The sequence below is a fragment of the Pelophylax lessonae genome, assembly GCF_965119305.1.
Source record: "Pelophylax lessonae genome assembly, chromosome: 3".
Lineage (NCBI taxonomy): Eukaryota > Metazoa > Chordata > Amphibia > Anura > Ranidae > Pelophylax > Pelophylax lessonae.
In genome coordinates, this window is record NC_138770.1 from 442227090 (window position 1) to 442246503 (window position 19414).

General features: G+C 44.9%; 1 protein-coding gene across 4 annotated transcripts in view; it reads right to left on the reverse strand.

The window, feature by feature from the left end:
- Nucleotides 1-4877: 4877 nt before the first annotated feature.
- REPS1 (RALBP1 associated Eps domain containing 1) overlaps nt 4878-19414 on the reverse strand; it is a 215214-nt gene continuing 200677 nt past the window's right edge. For all 4 annotated transcript variants that reach the window (XM_082249439.1, XM_082249441.1, XM_082249438.1 and 1 more), the window contains 4 exons: nt 17183-17272; nt 16937-17082; nt 7677-7782; nt 4878-5962 (listed from right to left, as the gene is read on the reverse strand). In XM_082249439.1, the coding sequence (XP_082105565.1) occupies nt 5894-5962; nt 7677-7782; nt 16937-17082; nt 17183-17272 (411 nt within the window). In that variant the 3' untranslated portion in view covers nt 4878-5893. The remainder of the gene's footprint in view (nt 5963-7676; nt 7783-16936; nt 17083-17182; nt 17273-19414) is intronic.

The window sequence follows — 19414 nt, forward strand, 5'->3', positions numbered from 1 at the left end:
CTTCATGCGGAGGAATTTTTGTCCGCAGGTCTGGCAGCACCTTCTCTTGGTCTGCCCGACCAAGACTTTTTGGAACCCCCAGCGAAAGGCCCGAAAGGGCTTTGACCCTTGGTCTTGAGACCCTGAGGGACGAAAAAGTCGCTTGAGAGCTGAAAATGATGGGACCCGTCTGGGACAGGACTCTTTACCCCTGGAAGCCTAAGGAAGAAGAGTACTCTTTCCCTCTGTGAGACCCTTGATGATGTCATCCAAGGAAGCCACAAACAGGCAATCCCCCACGAATGGAAGATCAGACCAGGTTTTTTTTTTTTTTTAGAAGCCTGGTCCCCAGACCAGCATTTCAGCCAGATAATGCATTGCAGGACCACTGCTGGGACAGAGTCTAGAAAGCAGGTGAGCGACATCCAAAGAGGCGTCACAGATAAACTGTAGCCCTTGGACCAACTGATCCACCAGCTCCACCAAGGCAGGGGGGCGCTGCTTCTCCTCCAGGTCCCAGCATAAAAGCTTAGCCCACTCGGTCAGTTTGCGACACCAGGGCAATAGTAATTACCGGCCTAATCGCCAAACCAGCCACAGATGGTAGGCCAGAGCCTCCGCCCGGAATGAAGGTAGCTCAATTTGACCTGGAAACCGGTGAGTCCATACAGATGGAACCATCCACTTGTAATGCAGTTAATCCTCATAAGGATACCGCCAGCAAACACGCTTCTCAACCACTGCGTTTTGGACAACCCCACTGTTTTGGACAACCCCACTGTTTTGGGACTATGTTGTCAAGATAAGCGGAAAGAGGAACACCCTTGCCGCTTTGGAGGGTCTGTGGGTGCCAAAAAGAACCGGTGCCTCCGACGCGGCATCACCTGTAACCTCCATTTTTAAAGTTTCACGCACTGACACAAGCAGTGCATGCACCAATGCCTATTTAAGCGTGGCTAGAGGAGCAGAGGAACCATCCTCACTATCTGAGCACTCAGGGTGCATGGAAGTAGACCCAGTAGGGACGCTCTATACTAAGTTCACCCCGAAAAAAAATAGGGGAGGCCGCCGAATGCGATCCTGCAAAGGGGACACCAGCCAAGGGCCCACAATGGACCATCTATCGGACCCCGCTAAAAACAAGGGGGTCGCCCTCCAAAGACTACATAGGACATAGCCCCCCTAAAAGGGTGCCGCGGAAGCGCAGGCAGGGTACCCTAACTAAAACAGGGCAGGTGTTCCCACACAAGGCTCTCATTAAAAAATAAATAAATAAATAAATAAATGAGCGCCCCCACAGCATTACCCTTTCCAAGGGAGGTGCCAAGCTGAACACATGGCCAAGCAGGCCGCAAGCCGCAGCCTACATTTTTGTGGAGGCCCAGCCGCAATTGCATGGATCCTCAGCCCGGCAGGTGCCCAAAAGAGGAGAGGGTGCTTCAGCTACACACACACACACACTGAGGCCGCCCCTAGACTCAGCTGCATGGCCTAGTAGGCCGCAAATCGCGGCCTAAATTTTTTAAAGCGCCCAGCCACCAGCCCAAGCGGAGCTGGCCCACCAGCAGATGGGAAGGTGGGTGCCCAAACAAACGGCAGTGGCATCAGCGAACCTCACAGGGGCTGCCTCACAGTTTCCAACGAGTTGGCCACTCCCCTTGCCCAACAGCTGCCGCAAGAAACCCAGAGGACATCCCTGCCATAGACACCAACCCCCCGGGGGGCAAGGAACCCTGCTCAACCCCCCCAATGCGCCCCAGGAAAACCCAGTCAGCAGCAACTTTCACCAGCCCTCTTTAAGAGCATGTGGCAACAGCCAGCTCATAACCCGGGGAGGGGGGGGGGGGGGATTAAAATTTTTAGAGGGGCTTAGGGGAGGGGAGGATGGGAACCCGGAGGTCCGACCATCTCCAGGGGTAGTGGGGGGACTGCTACTTACCAAGAACAGGGTGGGCACCACTCCGGACAGGACAACGCTCCATCATAATGTGGGTGCTGTTGGCAAGAAGGAAATGCTGCGACTCAGGCTGAAGTCAGTTCATATGCATCCTCGTGAAACGTTTAACTCGCAGGCCAGCCCCCGTCCAGTGGGGCTATGTCGCAGTCTGCATGCGCTCTCTGGCCGGACCCTAAGAATCTATATTATCCATTTCATCGCTCAGTCCAGCACTTGATTGTAGCTCTCACAGCAACAAAATAATAAAAAGAGGAAAAAAATTCCATGTAAAAAGAAAAAATTCCATGTAAACACAAAAGATGGCCAGGACCAGAGATCCCAGCAAGGAACTAGGTCCTTACTCTTGACTAGGCAGGAAAAAAAAAAAAAAAAAACGGAATACCTATAGCAGGAAGTGGGAGAATACCCCCAGGGACTGCCCCATGGGCGTTTTCAATCTTTTTCTCTGCCTAGTGTCCTACTCCTGTAAGGGGCAGTATAACCCTATGGTCAAGATGATGAAGAGCTGTGTCCATCAATGAACGAAAGAAAAAGGTTTTGCTTTTAGTTCTACGTTAGGAGAGCATGTGTAAAATATTAAAATAGGTTTTAAAAACATCATGTATTCAAGCATTTTGCACAGGCTTGTGATTCTGGTGGAGGCACCAGAGAGGCTGCAAATGTAAAAGAATCAAGCAAGAAAGAATCAAAATGGATTAACAGCTAGTTCTCTTTTCCCCGTATTTAGGGTGTAACAGGTTACTGTGCATTTCTCCCCAAATTTCCCCACTGTGACAGCAAGCGGGAGACCCACTCTCCACACCCAGTCTCACAATTTAAAAACAGCATGGCTGCATTGGCAGAGCCCAGCACAGCCACGTCACTTGTTCACACAGATCTGTAAAAAATACGAAGAGATTAAATAATGTTTTTTTTTTTTTTACAAAGTCTATCATTTAAAAAAGTTATTTCTTACACACAATATAGGCATGCTTACAATTATACCCCTAAACACATTTTGCTACTCCTCCTAAGTATGGGGATACCACATGTGAGACTTTTTAAAAGTTTGTACAGATTATGTGTTGGACAATGTATCTTGTGTATCACAAAAAACAATTGTTTGTAACAAAACCAATGTATTGCAATGGTCGCCTCTGTACAAGTGGTCAACATAGTTTAGTTTAGCATCATCTATAGCAGTCCCCATTCCTACAAGCCAAGCAAGCCTAGACCACCGTTATGTAACTGTCCACAGGTATCCCATGTTCACTGGCCAGGAAGCTCAGGAGGGTGAAGAAAGGAACAAGAGTTGTTGTGGTTCCAGGAACACAGTTGTCTGCAGAGGATGGCTGGGGCTGAGGTCTCCCAGGAACATAGTCAGTAGGATGTGCAGGGTCAGTTGAGGCTGCAGGCAGATACATAGTCAGCACACAGGCAAAGGATTGGTCCAGACAGCAAGCAGAAACAGTCAATAAATAGACCAGGGTCAGTACAGGCAGCAGGCAGAGGCAACACTGGTATGGTGGTGATCAGGAAACACTGTTGCTGGCTGTACTGGCTCTGGTGACACTGTATTGATATGGTGGCAATCAGGAACACTGTGGCTGGCTACTCTGGTGACATTTAACTGGCGTGGCAGCGCACAGGATCACTGTTTATTGACTACACTGGTCTAGCGACACCAAGGACAGTAATCAGAGTGGCAGTAATCAGGGACACTGTTGCTTACACTGGTCGGATGAGATTAGAGTAGTGGTGATCAGGATCACTGTCCTGGCAGTGATCAGGGACGCTGTTGTTGGCTTAAACAGGTCTGGTGACACTGGCACTGGTGTGGCAGTGATCAGGAACACTATATCGGACATACACTGCTCTGGAGAGACTGGGACTTGTGTGACAGTGATTAAGAACAGTGTACCCGATTACTACCACGCCAAACCAGTGCAGCCATAAACATTTTCTAGCTATACTGGTTTGGCGACTCTGACTGGCTGCACTATTAGGGCTTGTTCACACTTGAGGTTAGAGGACGGTAAAACCTTGCTGTTAAGCCATGATTTTACTACCAACTCAATTGCTACCCTGTTTAGCTGCAGAGGCAGTGGCCAGGAGTGTGCACATGCCACGGCTGTGATACTTTGCTTCGCAGCCATGGCAGGCATTATACCCCACCTGTCACTTTCAATCACAACCCATTTAAGTAGAAAAGGGGTGCTTGTGCGGAGTCCAAGGGGTTAAAGCAGGTGGTGAGGAGATATGTCTCCTCAAAGGCTCTCTGAAGAGTGATTTTAAGACGACTAGCACTTCAGAGAGCACCACACATGTGAATGATGCTTTACTGAGGGGATGCTGTGACTGAAATAAAACCAGAATAAAACAAAAATCAGGAAGATCGAGAATAAAAGTCATTGTGTCAGATGAATGGACATTTTAAACTTGCTCATGTATGTATCTGATGTGAAAAAATGATTCCATAGTAGCTGAGTAACACCACTTCCCACACACACGAAGCAGAAGAAGCAATAGCATGTTTTTACAAACATGATTTTGTTAAAGGAAACATGAGAAAACACAGTCTGCTAATACTGACCTGGCCAACTGAAAATACTAAATAGTGGGCTCTCATGCTAATCCAACGGTTTCAACACGGAGTCACTGATCTGGAACAACTATATGGATCACAGGTTACGAACTCACTCTGCCTTTCTAATCTGCATTTTTGGTTGGGGTCAGTGACTCAAAGCAGCCAGAGAAAGTCAGTAAGAATTCAAGATCAGCAATGAAAGCCCCTGTATTTCTCTCATTACACGTGTGCCTTAAATGTGAAAAAAAACAGTTCACAAGGTTTTTTTTTTTTATCCTTAATTACTACACTAGAGGGACTATTTAACACATATGGACCCCACGGGGGAAAACAATTTGTGTGTTTTTTAAAAATCCATTGAAAATTCACAACAGGTAAAATATTGTGCTGTTTTATTGGTGTAAAAATCACACATTGCTAGTTCTGATTCTGCTGAGATACATCCGTGCAGTTTAACATCTAGGATCCCACAGCCAGAATAAGCTATTAAATACAATAATTGCTGTTAGTCAGCTTCCAATGCAAATTTACATATGAGATCAAAAGGTGTTTATCATACAATATAGAACAAAACTATTACAGTACATCAACCTGAAGCGCAGTATACACTCAGGGAGATTGCTGCTATTAGTAAAGCCTTTCTATAGGTCAGAGGAGTAAGGCCTTCAGGCAAGCTGGAAAATAAACCCAGAAATTTTAACACGCTGCTTTGGAAAAGTATAAACTGTCCTGATTAACATTGACAGTTAAGGGTAAAAAACACTTCTCCATATCCAATGGATGAAGAACTTTCTGAAGTTAATAAACAGCTCAGACGTGCAAATACTCAAGAACACATTTTAGTATTTTATCAATAAGCTTATGGCAGTGATTGTCAATCACCATTATACATATTACTTTTTCGTCGAAAGGCTACAGTGCTTTTGGGTACTTTCCTGAATTGCAGATTTCATATGCTAATAAATCAAAAACATGGTCATGTACAAAAGAGATGTGTATCATGATGATTGTTAAATTAAGCTACATAGTGCAAACAATGTTCTGTAGCCCACAGAGGTTATGTTTATTTTGGTTAGTCTAACTTGAAAGTAGACTTCTTAAAGCTAACATACGATTGATTGCTGTGGGCTACCTCACATGTGCTCTTTGCACTACCTCATTAAATAGGCCTTGGAGAATCCATACATGAAGTGTAGGCATGTCCATGCTTACAAAATATCAAGCTTGGGGGGAAAAGGGAGGGGGATTGGGAAGAGTTTATAGATAGTCTTGTGCAGGGTAATATGAATATGGGAGAACAGAGGCACATCATAGTGACGTTCAATCACGCGGAGCTAGAAATCCGGGTCTATTTTAGGGCAGGCCTTTTTTCATAGATAGCAGTTGCGGCATTAAAGGTGAGAAAATGGCCGTAGCTGTTCCAGTTGAACTTCCAACGATATCCTTTCTTCAAGAACATCCTGAAAAAAATAAAAAAGAATTATCTGATATCACAGCTATTGAGAAGATTTTTAGCACTAAAATGGATGGATGAATAGTGCTGTACAGCTATTTTGTCCAAAAATGTTGCGTTAGTAACCTGTCAAATAAGCACCACCACATCACCTTCATGTTTCTGAAAGTCTGAAAGAAACATGAACCACCATCCTACTTAAAGCCCCACTCCACAATTTATTTTTCTTCAGTGTCCCCCTTCCACTTCCTGTAACCTACTTTTTTTTTCACCCCTATACCTGGTCAAAGTATATATACCTAAGTACCCCGTCCAGGTCCCTCACTGCCATTGGTTCCAGGGCAGGGGACTGCTGATCCAGCACTGTGATGTGCCCAAGACCTCTGGCCCCTTGCAATGACTCTCGTCACCTGAGAGGTCCCCGCCAGCAAATCATAGGCAGTAATATGGACACCCAAAAATAACTCTTCCAGGAAGTAAACAGAATAGTAGAAGACTTCAGAGTGAGATGTCACATGGTTGTGGCTTCAGGCAAGTTAAAATAGGGATTCAACTTGTTTTTGTTTACTAATGAGATCAGCTAGAGGGGGTTGACGTGAAAGGTTTACTGGAGTGGGGTTTTGAACTTACAGAAGCTCTTAGAAACACATACTGTAGGTTCTAGGTCTAGGAATAAATTAGTCAAAATTACAATATTTATTAAAAATAAAGTCGGCCATAGACGGTTCGAATCTCAGCCGGGACCAGTCGAGATTTGAACCATATATGGAGCAGGTTGAATGTACCCAAGTTGATTGATCAGCTTGGTTGCAACCAGCCTGCAGGAGTTTACATGCAATTATTGCTAGCGGCTATTAAAGCCACTAGTAGTAATCATTGTGTTCTCCCGGCGGGGACAGTTTCCCCCACACCCCTTGCCGGGAGAACACAATGACTCAGTGTTGATGGGGGAATCAAGTGATTTTATTTTCTGCAACCCATGGTTACAGGAAAGAAAACCGCTCCATCTATGGTTGCCTTAAGAAAGTCAATTGAAAACAACACACCCTTTGAGCCATTTTATAATTGTAAATGTGGCTGTATGCGCAAACTGTGGTGATAAACAATGTCATGGTCCACTGTTGTGGGCTCATACTGCCATGCACACATTAAGAACAAGGTGCATCCTATAATTAAAGGGGAACCACACTACGTCTGAGCACCACAAATGCTAAATCAATATTTTAAGCAAACTCTCCCATTCATCCATGTCTCCATATTTTATTTTGAGAAATTACTCTGAAAAACGACCCCTAACATTTTTGGCCGTGGAAATTTTCAGTAAGGGTAGATAATTAATGTAGCATTTACTTCCGGGAATCCACCAGCCCTTAGGCATGCATGCAAAAGAATGTGCTTAGCTGTGAAAAACCCTCCTCCCCTCCTGAAGACTCCTGGGATGTATGAGAGGAAGTAACTGAAGAAACGTTAAAAAAAAAACAGTTTAAATATGATATACTGTCCTAACCATTTCCAAATGCTAACAGCATAAGCATTAAAGTCAATGTTGATTGAGAGAGTGAAGTTCCATTTTAACATTTGATCATTCTATCATATATAGATATGTTCATATATATATATATATATATATATATATATATATATATATATATATATATATATAATATAATATAATATAATATAATATAAGACACTACATGCAACAAAAGGTTAAATGTTACCTTTAACTGTTGTTGTAATTCGCTATTTAGCCGGGCAAGAACTGTGTTTGTTTCTTTATTGCGTCGAATAGAAGCCTGAATGGCTTTTTTGTCTTTACCAGCAGACCTGAAGCATAAAAGTAATTTTATTAATTAATTTCATGTTATTTGAGGGACACAGGATTTGGGTTATAATGCTACCTACAGGAGGATTTAGACACTGTCGAACAAAAAAAACAGTGACCAGTCTTTTATAACCACTCCAAATCCCAGCATACCTGTTTTGTGCGAGGTTCCCAAGAGAATGGATATATTTTATCTAGTGGCAAAGCTTTACCTTATTTCATAGCAATCTTTACTGCTTTCAAGATAAGACAGGATAAATGTTTACAGATACTTGCTATAATCTTGTTTTCACTGACAGGCCCTGCATTCCAACCTGCCATGGCAAAGCTTTTGGTTGAAATGTTCAAGAGTAACTAAATAAAAAACATTTTTTTCCATTTTGGATAGTGTTATGCAGGCCATACAGTAGCCAAAAAATCGTTTGAAAATCTGTAATTTGGACCATGCGTTCGTTTTTTGCCCAAATAATGGGCATAAATAGAAAATTGGTTTAAACTTTTCAGAGCCAAAAAAAAAAAAAAATCGAGGAAACAGGTTGGGAAATTCTGAACAATAAATTGAAAAATGAATGTGCTTCTCGCCCAAACTGTTTGCACTACGCATGTGTGACAAAACAAACGAAAAACTGATTCATTTACAGTGGATGTAAAAAGTCTACACGCCCCTATTAAAATGTCAGGTTTCTGTGATGTAAACAAATGAGACAAAGAGAAATAATTTCAAAATGTTTTCCACCTTTAATGTGACCTATAAACTGTACAACTCAGTTGAACAACAAAACTGAAATCTTTTAGGTGGAGGGAAGTAAAAATAAAAAAAATAAAATAATATGGTTGCATAAGTGTGCACACCCTTAAACTAATACTTTGTTAAAGCACCTTTTGATTTTATTACAGCCCCAGTACCCTTTTTGGGTATGAATCTATCAGCATGGCACATCTTGACTTGGAAATATTTGCTCCCTCTTCTTTGCAAAAACACTCCAAATCTTGTCAGATTGCATCTCCTGTGCACAGCCCTCTTCAGATCACCCTACAGATTTTCAATCGGATTCAGGTCTGGGCTCTGGCTGGGCCATTCCAAAACTTTAATCTTCTTCATGTGAAGCCATTTCTTTGTAGATTTGGTTGGGTCGTTGTTTTTTCTGAAAGAGGACATTCCTCTTCATGTTCTGCTTTCTAGCAGAAGTCTGAAGGTTTTGTGCCAATATTGATTGGTATTTGGAACTGTTCATAATTCCCTCTACTTTGACCAAGGCCCCTGTTCCAGCAGAAGAAAAACAGCCCCAAAGCATGCTACCACCACCGTGCTTTACTGTGGGTATGGTGTTCTTTTGGTGATGTGCAGTGTTGTTTTTGTGCCAAACATACCTTTTGTAATTATGGCCAAAAAGTTCAACTTTGGTTTCATCAGACCATAACACATTTTCCCCACATGCTTTTGGGAGACTTCAGATGTGTTTTTGCAAAATTTAGCCAGGCTTGGATGTTTTTCTTGGTAAGAAAATGCTTATGTCTAGCCACTCTACCCCATAGCCCAGACATATGAAGAATACGGGAGATTGTTGTACAACCAGTACTTGCCAGATATTCCTGCAGCTCCTTAAATGTTGATGTAGGCCTCTTGGCAGCTTCCCTGACCAGTTTTCTTCTCGCCTTTTCATCAATTTTGAAGGGACGTCCAATTCTTGGTAATGTCACTGTTTGTGCTGTATTTTCTCCACTTGATGATGAATGTCTTCATTGTGTTTCATGGTATATCTAATGCCTTAGAAATTCTTTTGTACACTTCTTCGGACTAATAACTTTTAACAATGAGATCCCTCTGATGCTTTGGAAGCTCTATGCAGGCCATGGCTTTTGCTGTAGGATGCGACTAAGAAAATGTCAGGAAAGACCTACTAGAACAGCTGAACTTCATTTGGGGTTAATCAGAGGCACTTTAAATGAGGGCAGGTGTTTACTAACTCCTATTTAACACGAGTCTGAATGTGACTGCTTAATTCTGAACACAGCTACATCCCCAGTTATAAGAGGGTGTGAGCACTTATGAACCCCCCCGCCCTAAAAAAAAGTTTGTTTTTCAATTGATCTTATTAGGTCACATTAAAGGTGGAAAAAGTTCTGAAATTATTTATCTTTGTCTCATTTTTTTTACATCACAGAAAACTGCAATTTTAACAGGGGTGTGTAGACTTTTTATATCCACTGTATGTCCATTGAAAACTTACATGATGGCAAAATCGTTTGCTCTCACGGCCGAATGTGTTCATTGTTCGAAAACAAGTTAAAACTATTTTTTGTATAGTGTATGGCCAGCATTTACATTATAGTTTTTTTTCTTTTTGGCATCTGTGTCCAATTGGGGAGATTTCCCTTCACTTTCTGTCCCACAGCCAAAACAAGAAGTGAGGGAATCCTGGTGTGCCACCAGAACTAGTGTGCTAATTGAAGATTTCCCCTTTTTTACTGCTCTGGTGTCAACCCAAAATTTGAGATTATTTCTTTTGACTTAATTTTTTATAATGGTAAACAGGACAAACAGAGAGGGTGAATCTCCCTAACGGGGTCACAGACCGCACTAAAACCTAATAAAACCTGACTAAAGGTCTTTTATTACCTCTCCACTTTATCCAAAACTAGAAAAAAAAAAAAAAAGGGACTTACCGTAAAATCCATTTCTCAGAGTTCATTGACGGGACACAGCGCTCCAGTATTCTGAACCATTGGGTTATATTGCCCCCTATAGGAGTAGGACACTAGGCAGAAAAAAAACCTGGCTATGCCTATGGGCGGTCCTAGGTGGTATACTCCACCTCACTGTTATAGGTCGTCAGTTTTGTAACAAGCAGTGTCAGAAGTAATACAACTCCATAGAGGGGTGGGTGCTGTGTTCGTCAGTGAACGAAAGAGAAAATGGGATTTTTGACTTACCGTAAAATCCATTTCTCTGAAGTTCATTGACGGACGCAGTCTGTTATTCATAAAAGTAGTACAGTAGGGTTATACTGCCCCCTACAGGAGTAGGACACTAGGCAGAAAAAAAAGTTCTGGCTACGCCTATGGGGGTATACACTCTCTCCATGCTATAGGATGTCAGTTTTAATCTGCCTAGTCAGTCCTGGCAAAAGTTGTTTTTTTCTAGATAGGTTTTTCTAGCTAGTTTTTTCACAGGATTTTTTTTCCTGGGAGATCTACAAGCAACTATGCCGGATCTGGGAGACAGGCTGGATATATAGATCCAGTGGTCACCCCAGCCGGCCAGCGAGCACACGCAGACCCCAGCTCTGCGCTAGTCCCACTGGACGGGGACTGGCCCTGCGAGTTAAACATTTCGCAAGGTCACATACGACCGGGCTTAGGCCCGAGTCACAGCGTTCCTATTGGCCGACAACCCCCCACTTCGGCGGAGAGAGCGGTTTTGTCAGGAGATGGCGTCCGCCTGTTCCAGGTATGGTAAGTAAATGTTCCCCCATCTCCCCCTGGTGGGTTTTTGCGGTGGACACGAGCCCCTCCTTGGGACGGTCGGACCCTCATCTTCCCGGGTTCCCCTCTGTCCTGTCACGCACCCCCCCTTTACCTGCCCCCCCCTCTTCCTCACCACTGGGGCTATGGGGCGATTGGAGCTACTCCTGGGGGCTGGGACCAGGCGCAGGGCCGGGGGGGGTTCACGTTTTCCTGTCGATCCCATGCATGATAGGAATTGTAGTCCCTGAACAACTGGAGGGCCATAGTTTGAAGACCCCTGCTCTAAACAGCAGCCTAAAGGAAGCATTGCAGATGCCAAACACATCCACTTAACAGAATTTAGCGAAAGTGTGCACCGTTACCCAGGTGGCCGCCTTGCAAACCTGCGCGACTGACGTCTGATGGCCCAAGAAGCACTAAGCGCCTGAGTAGAGTGTGCCATTACAGGGAAAGGAAGAACCTGACCACTGATCGAATAGGCCCAAGTCACCGTCTGTCTGATCCATCGGGAACCAAGTTCAGACTCCGGTGGAGTCAGATGTCGAACCCCTTAAACAAAGGTACGCCCCAGAGTGCCTAAGGGTCGCTGAAAGAAGACCACCGAAGCCTACACTTTGCCCTTGGCTAATTTCTGCTCAACACCCTGTTGAAGGAAGATCAAAATTTCAACAACTGAAAAAATTGGATTTTTGACTTATCATAAAATCCATTTCTCTGATGTTCACTGAACATCAGAGAAATGGATTTTACGGTAAGTCAAAAATCTAATTTTGCCTTTCGTTCATTGACAGACACAGCTCCTGATCTTCTTGACCATTGGGACGTCCAAAAAATTCCCAAGGCTATACCGTAGCCAACCAGGTAACATGGAGATCAACCATAAAGAACTGGAGCTCACACGAAAAGGCAATACACACTCAAAGAGGACCAGGTCCTCTAAACAGCACCCTGCAAAACCTTGCAGCCAAAAGAAGCATCCAAAGATGCCAACACATCCACCTTATAAAACTTTGTGAAAGTGTGCACAGATTTTGCAAACCTGCATCACTGATGCCTGATGACGGAAGGCCCAGGAAGCACTAAGCGCCCGAGTAGAATTCGCCTTAAGAGGGAAAGGAGGAACCTGACCCTTAATTGAATAGGCCTGAATCACTGCCTGTCTGAACCAATCTGGAAATGGTCGCCACAGAAGCAACCAACCCTTTTCGAGGTACATCCATAAGTACAAATAGTGAGTCTGAGTTCCTAAAAGACTCCGTAGCTGCCAGGTACACCCTGATTGCCCCGAACCACATCCAAGGAACGCAAGGCAAATTTCCATAGGATGTTTAGGCCTGGGACATAAGGAAGGCAACACAATGTCCTCATTCAAATGGAAATCAGAGATGACCTTTGGAAGAGGCGACCTTTGAAAGGAACAACGGACATGGGCAAAAAAACACCAGGTAAGGTGAACGACAAGACAATACCGCCAGCTCCGACACCCTGCGCCCAGAAGTAATAGCCACCAAAAAGGCCACTTTCTGGGACAACGTAAGCAGGGGAACCTACCGAAGACTTTCGAAAGGAGGTTTCTGAAAAACTGACAGTACCAAATTGAGGTCCCACAGCAACGGCAATGGAGACTTCACTAGAGAAGCCAAGTGTCAAACTCCCTGCAGAAAGGTACGCACCAAGGAATGTGTGGCCAATGGACGTTGAAGGAAAACGGGTCGGGCTAAAACCTGGCCCTTGATGGTACTCCAGGCCAGGCGCTGGTCAACTTCCCCGTTAGAGGAAAGCCAATATCCGAGCCACCGAAAATGAGCGAGGGTGAACCCCAGCAGGAATAGGGGCCCTGGCAGGAGTCGTTCCCCCCCCCCCCCAGGTACAGCCCCCTCCCAAAAGTTGATCGTCCATTCGCCGGTGGCGTGCTCCCCCCTCCACCCCCATCACCAGCTCGACACCCTTGACCGACCTAAAAGATATGGTCACCCCATGGGAGGGGGGTGTGGGCAGATTGGGGGTAACAAGTCCACAGAGGACCACGTGAAAAAAGAGGGGGGGGACACTGCAGGGCAACCCGGGGGTCCGACCGTCCTGGGGGAGGGGAACCCGGGGATCTGACCGTCCCGGGGGAGGGGAACCCGGGTATCCGACCGTCCTGGGGGAGGGGGGGTCAACCCGCTCTGACAGACCATGGCTCCATCGGAATGGGGGGCTGTTGGACAGAAGTAACACTGCAACTAAGGCGGAGGCCAGGTCGTATGCGCCCTCGCTTAACTCGCAGGCCAGCCTCCGTTTAGCGTGGAGCAGAGGCCTGCACGCGCACTCGTTCACTGTCCTGACTGGGAGGACCCGCTGGATCTAGATTATCCAGTTCATCGCCTAGTCTGGCAGTTGATTGTAGACTCTCAAAGGGACAACATAACAAAGGAAAAAAGTTCTACCTTAAAGGAAAAAAAATCTGCCAGGACCAGAGATCCCAGCAAGGGACTAGGTCCTTACTCCTGACTAGACAGTGCCTATAGCTGGAAGTGGGAGTATAACCCCTGGGACTGCCCCAAGGGCGTAGTCAAGCTTTTTCCTGCCTAGTGTCCTACTCCTGTAGGGGGCAGTATAACCCAATGTTCAAGAAGATAATGAGCTGTGTCCATCAATGAACAAAATAGAAGAGAAAATAACGAGGGTGAACACCAATCAACTCACACCACAAAATGTACGCTTTCCACGTATGATGATAGATCTTCCTAGAGGTAAACTTTCTAGCCTTTAGTGTTGGAATCACTGACCCAGGGAAACCTTTATCTTTCAGCACCAGGCTTTCAACAGCTAGGCCGTCAAAGTCAGTGACTGTAAAGCAGGATGGAAGATTGGCCCCTGGGACAAGAGATCCTCTCCCTAAGAGGCAGTCTTCAAGGGATGTTCACGACCAGCTGCTCCAGGTCGGTGTACCAAGTCCAACGAGGCCAGTCCGGGGCCACTAGAATGACTGGAATCCCTTCGGCTGTGGCAGAAGTTTGAGAGGAGGGAAGACTTAAATCAGACGATACTGGCCCCACGGGGCCACCAGAGCGTCTGTGGCATCCGCCAGAGGATCCCATGACCTTGCCACAAACCTTGGTACCTTTCTGTTAAGCCGGGACAACAGATACACCTCAGAGGTGCCCCACTGGAGACATATCTGATGAAACACATCAGAATTAAGGGACCACTCCCCTTGGTCCAATGCCTGCTGACTGAAATAGTCCGCCTGCCAGTTTTCCACTCCTGGAATGTGTACGACGGACACTTGCTCCACACATGGGACATCCAAAGGGAAAGAGAAAAACCAGGGAGTTAGCACCAGGGGACAAAGAATAACTCCTACAGACAAGATCACTGCCCAGAGGCTCCTCCTGTCATGGCCCCTGCACAATTAGCATGATGGACCAACGAAAAAATGGCTACCGGCTACACAAACATGGCCGCCCCGGCCATTAAAACACAGGCTACAACAAAATGTCCACTGCTCGCGGAACCACGAGGCTCCCAGGAGGGATCCCTGGAGTCCAGGCTGTAATCACAAGGAAAGGAGCGACCGGGCACAGGGCCCCCATAGCAAGCAGTGTCCCCCAGCTGATAGCCCAGGCGCCGGCAACATCCCCCACCAACCGCAGTACACCAGCCCCAGACACTATCCCAAACCACCACGATACCCCAGATGAGAGGGGGTTTCTGATCGTTCCAGGGAGGGGTCTGCATCCACCCCAAAACCATCTAGGGGGAGAGGGGGGGACAGCTACTCACCACACCAGGAACCAGGCAGGCACTGCTCCAAACAGAACCTCCTCACCATCTAAATAGGGAGAGGGTAAGGGGTGATGGGCTGTTGGCAACTCAGGCCAAGGATTCCGCAATGTCCTCACCCAAGCTGATTCTTCAATCGGCTTGGAGTGCAGGCACCGGCATCTGTAGTAAGGGAAACGCAAGAGAAGCCTTGTGGCTACACAACCTGTTTCCTACTGCGCAGCACGAATCAGGCTGCACCTTGTCAATATGTCCCAGAAAACTGCGGGGAAAGGGCAGAGCAGAACTTCCGGCACAGTTCATTTTCAGGGTCACACTCACATCAGGACCTCACTAAGGGCTCTTGCACACAGATGCCAAAAATGCCATGTTTTTAGGCAGACTTTTTTTTTTTTTTTACTGATCGGAAGTCCCTTGCTTTCAATGGGCCTGTATGCATAAACGTGTAAATATCAGTAAACTAGTACCACATTTTAACCGCTTGCTGACCGCCGCGCGACTATTTACTGCGGCGGTCAACCCCTTACAGGCGGCTTTTTGCGATTTTTTTTTACCAAACATATGTAGCATAAAACAATTTGGCCGAAAATGTTAAAAAAATTTAGATTTTTACATTTTTTTGGGGAATTTCATATAAAAAAATGTGAAAAATATTGTTATTTTTGCAAAATTGACACTTTTTTTGTTTATAGCGCATGATCAAAAAAATCGCACAGGTGATCAAATACCACCAAAAGAAAGCTCTGTTTGTGGGGAAAAAAAGGACGTCAAATTAGTTTAGGTACAGCGTCGCATGACCGCGCAATTGTCCGTTAAATTCACGCAGTGCCGAATCGCAAAATAGGCCAGTGGTCAGGAAGGGGGTAAAATCTTTCGGGGCTTAAGTGGTTAAACCATCAAAAAAAAAAAAAATCTGCGTTATTGGTTATTTTTCTCCCATTCCCACATAAAATCACACTGCCCTCTACAATATTAGATTATAATATTTGAATTCTTGGAGCTAGAATTGTTATGCATGTATACCTGCATAAACAAATACACCACATGGACCATACCCACATTTTCTGCCCAGGATGTTTCTGGCAGGAAGAGTCCGTGTTCATTCATCAGTACTGTGTGCAAGAGCCCTAAAAGGCAGACTTGCCACTGCTTTGATTTAGTACCGCTCAATCCTCTTCCTGACTATTTATTCTTGTCATAAAAAAAAAAAAATCAAATATGTACTCTAAACCTTAGTGCTTCCTACAACATCTCTATGCATACTAAACTTAATCACCCAGATTCAAAGTTCCTAATTTTACTCGGTTTTATTATACCCTATCATCCTAATTGTTATCATGATAATTGATAATTGTTACAGTTCACTCCAAAGCCCTTGTGTCGATGAATATAGTTATTTTTCTTTTGGCGCTTAAAGAGCTATGCAAGTTATCTTATACTTCATATACGTATATGTATTGGCCTATGGTTTGTTACCCTATTTTTTGGATACAATAAACTGAGATTGAACTAATTTGGTACCTCTCCAGCTTAACGTATAACAGTTCTGTCAGCTTTGTGTTAAAAAGTCCTGTATTGCTTCACAGTCAGTGACAGGCACACTCTCTGATATTTAGACTGTAATGTAGGTACTTTCTCTCCCATCTTTTGCTATCAGGGGATAATCTTTTACTCTGGCGAAACATGGCTGACAATCCACAGCCAGTGACCGGTACACTCCAGATGGATTACTTTTAATTGAACATATGTTCTTCATTGCTCTCTATATCTATCTCTCTATAATCATGACTCTACTAAAAAAAAGAGAGCTTGTGAAAGAGAAAAAATGTTTTAATAGATCGTAGGCGAGTAAGCCTATTGAACATCACTAACTGAACAGGTTGTATTTTACACTTAGCAAGGACCAGTATTTGGTGGTACCTGGGAATAGATGGCTGGGATGCCAGGACAGCTATTGTATTTTGCTTCTGACTGGAATCTTCAGCTTCAGATCGAAGCTCATCTTCTGATTTTAACCGTCTACGAACAGGCTTAGGAGGAGGAGCAAGTGGTGCTCCAACCTTGCCCTAAAGTGATAATTTGAAGAAAATATGGTAAAAAATTTACAAAGAAATTAAAAAAAAGAAAACGGAAATATATATCCTTAATACACACATACATACATACCGGATTTGAAGGAGCTGCAGTAACCTGTTTATCTTCAACCCGTCCATTGAGCTTGGCAGCCCGAATTCCATCAGCAGGTGGCTTTTCCACCTAAAAATATAAATTACAGTAAAGTCATGAGAAAATAAAATGTATATATTTTTTCTTTTTAATGTACCTGTGTAATTTTTTTCTTGGAGTACAGTACAGGACACCGGTGTTAAATAATGAATGGGTTTTATGCTGCCCCTTCAGGTGAATACACACTAGCAAAGCTGCTCAAAGTTTTACACATTCCTTCATATAGCATAAGCACTCCTACCATGTGATCCTCAGTTTTGAAACAAGAAATGAAGGACCAACAGAAAAGAGTAGAGGGTCCTGTGCCCTGTAGTACTCATGAAAAGGATTTTACAGGTACATAAAATGATGGGATTTTTGACGTACCCTAAAATCAATGTCTCTGTTCATTGACTGACACCGCTCCGGTCATTCTTGACCATTAGGTTATACTGCCCCTACATGAGTAAGACATTAGGCGGAAAAAAACTTCTGGCTACACCCATAGACAGTCCCAGGGGGTATACTCCCTCTCTCTGCTATAGTCACTCAGTTTTGTTACAAGCAGTGTCAGGAGAATTATAACTCCAGAGGGGTGGGGGCTGTGTCCGTCAAATATCAGAGAAATGGATTTTACGGTAAGTCAAAAAAATTGGAGTCAGACGGATGGGTAATAAGCCCCTCCCACTAGGAGTGACCAGGTAGAGCCAAAGGCTTTGACACGCCCGGGGGGGGGGGGGGTTCCTGGGTTATTATCCCTGGCCTCATTGTTGCATCTTGAGTTTAGTTGCAAGCAGTGAATAAAAACCAAAACCCAACTCTTCAGGGAAAAGAGGGGTGGGAGCTACGTCCGTCCCATTTTCTCTTTTGTCCACCGACGGACGTAGCTGCTGCTTTAAATCATAGATGGATGGGACGTCCAAAAGCAGTAACCACTGAGGGATGGGGAAAGGACAAACTTAAAGCGGTAGTATACTCAAAAAAAAAAGCAAGACAAAGGCATAATGAGCTAGTATGCATCGCATACTAGCTCATTATGAAATACCTTAAAACGAAGCCCAACACGGACCCCCGGACACCGCTGTGGGAGCTGACATGATCCCTTGGCGTCTCTTCCAGGTTCGGCGGCTCCGGCGCTGTGAGTGGCCGGAGCCGCGATGCGCGGGGTTTTAACTTTCCGGCAAGGAACTCTGAAGGTCCGCCGGACCTTCAGAGCGCATGCGCCGCTAGCGTCAGTGGCTGCATGCAGTGCAAATATCTCCTAAACCGTGCAGGTTTAGGAGATATTAATTGTACCTACAGGTAGGCCTTATTATAAGCTTACCTGTAGGTAAAAGTCACAAAAATCGGTATATTACCACTTTAAGAGAATGCAATTCCCACGGCTAACATAGCCAACTATATAACATGGAGCCCAACAAACAACTGGGGCTCAATTGTAGCAAAACCATAAAGGAGAAGGAAAAGTAGACTGCTCCTTAAATGGCAGCCTGCAAAACCTTGCGGCCAAAGGACGCATCAGAGGATGCTAACACATCCACTCTGTAAAACTTGGTGAACGTATCTACAGACGACTAAGTGGCCCCCTTGCAAACCTGCATCCACTGATGCCTGATTGCAGAAAGCCCAAGAGGCACTCAACGCCCACGTAGAGTGAACCGTGACAGGGAAAGGAGGAACCTTGCCCCTAAGAGAATACGCCTTCACCACCGTCTGTCTCATCCATCGAGAGATGGACGCAGCCTGACCCTTACAGGGTTCATCCGTATTTACAAACAGAGAGTCTGACTTACGAAAGGACTCAGTAGTCTCCAGATACACCCGTATCGCCCGAACCACATCCAACCAATACAGGGCAATTTCCTCAGGATGTGAAGGTTTCGGACAGTGTGACGGAAGCACTATGTCTTCGTTCAGATGGAAGTCTGAAACTACCTTCGGAAGAAACGACGGATTAGGCCGTAACACTACCTTATCCCTGTGTATTACCAGATAAGGAGAGCGGAAAAATAGCACTGCTAGTTCAAAAACCCTGCACGCAAAGGTGATAGCCACCAAAAAGGCAACTTTCTGCGACAAGGCGAGCAAGGAAATGTGTCTTATGTTCTCGAAAGGAGATTTCTGAAGAACCGATAGAACCAAATTAAGGTCCCAAGAAGGCCTGGGGGGAGCCAAATGGCAACCCCCTGAAGA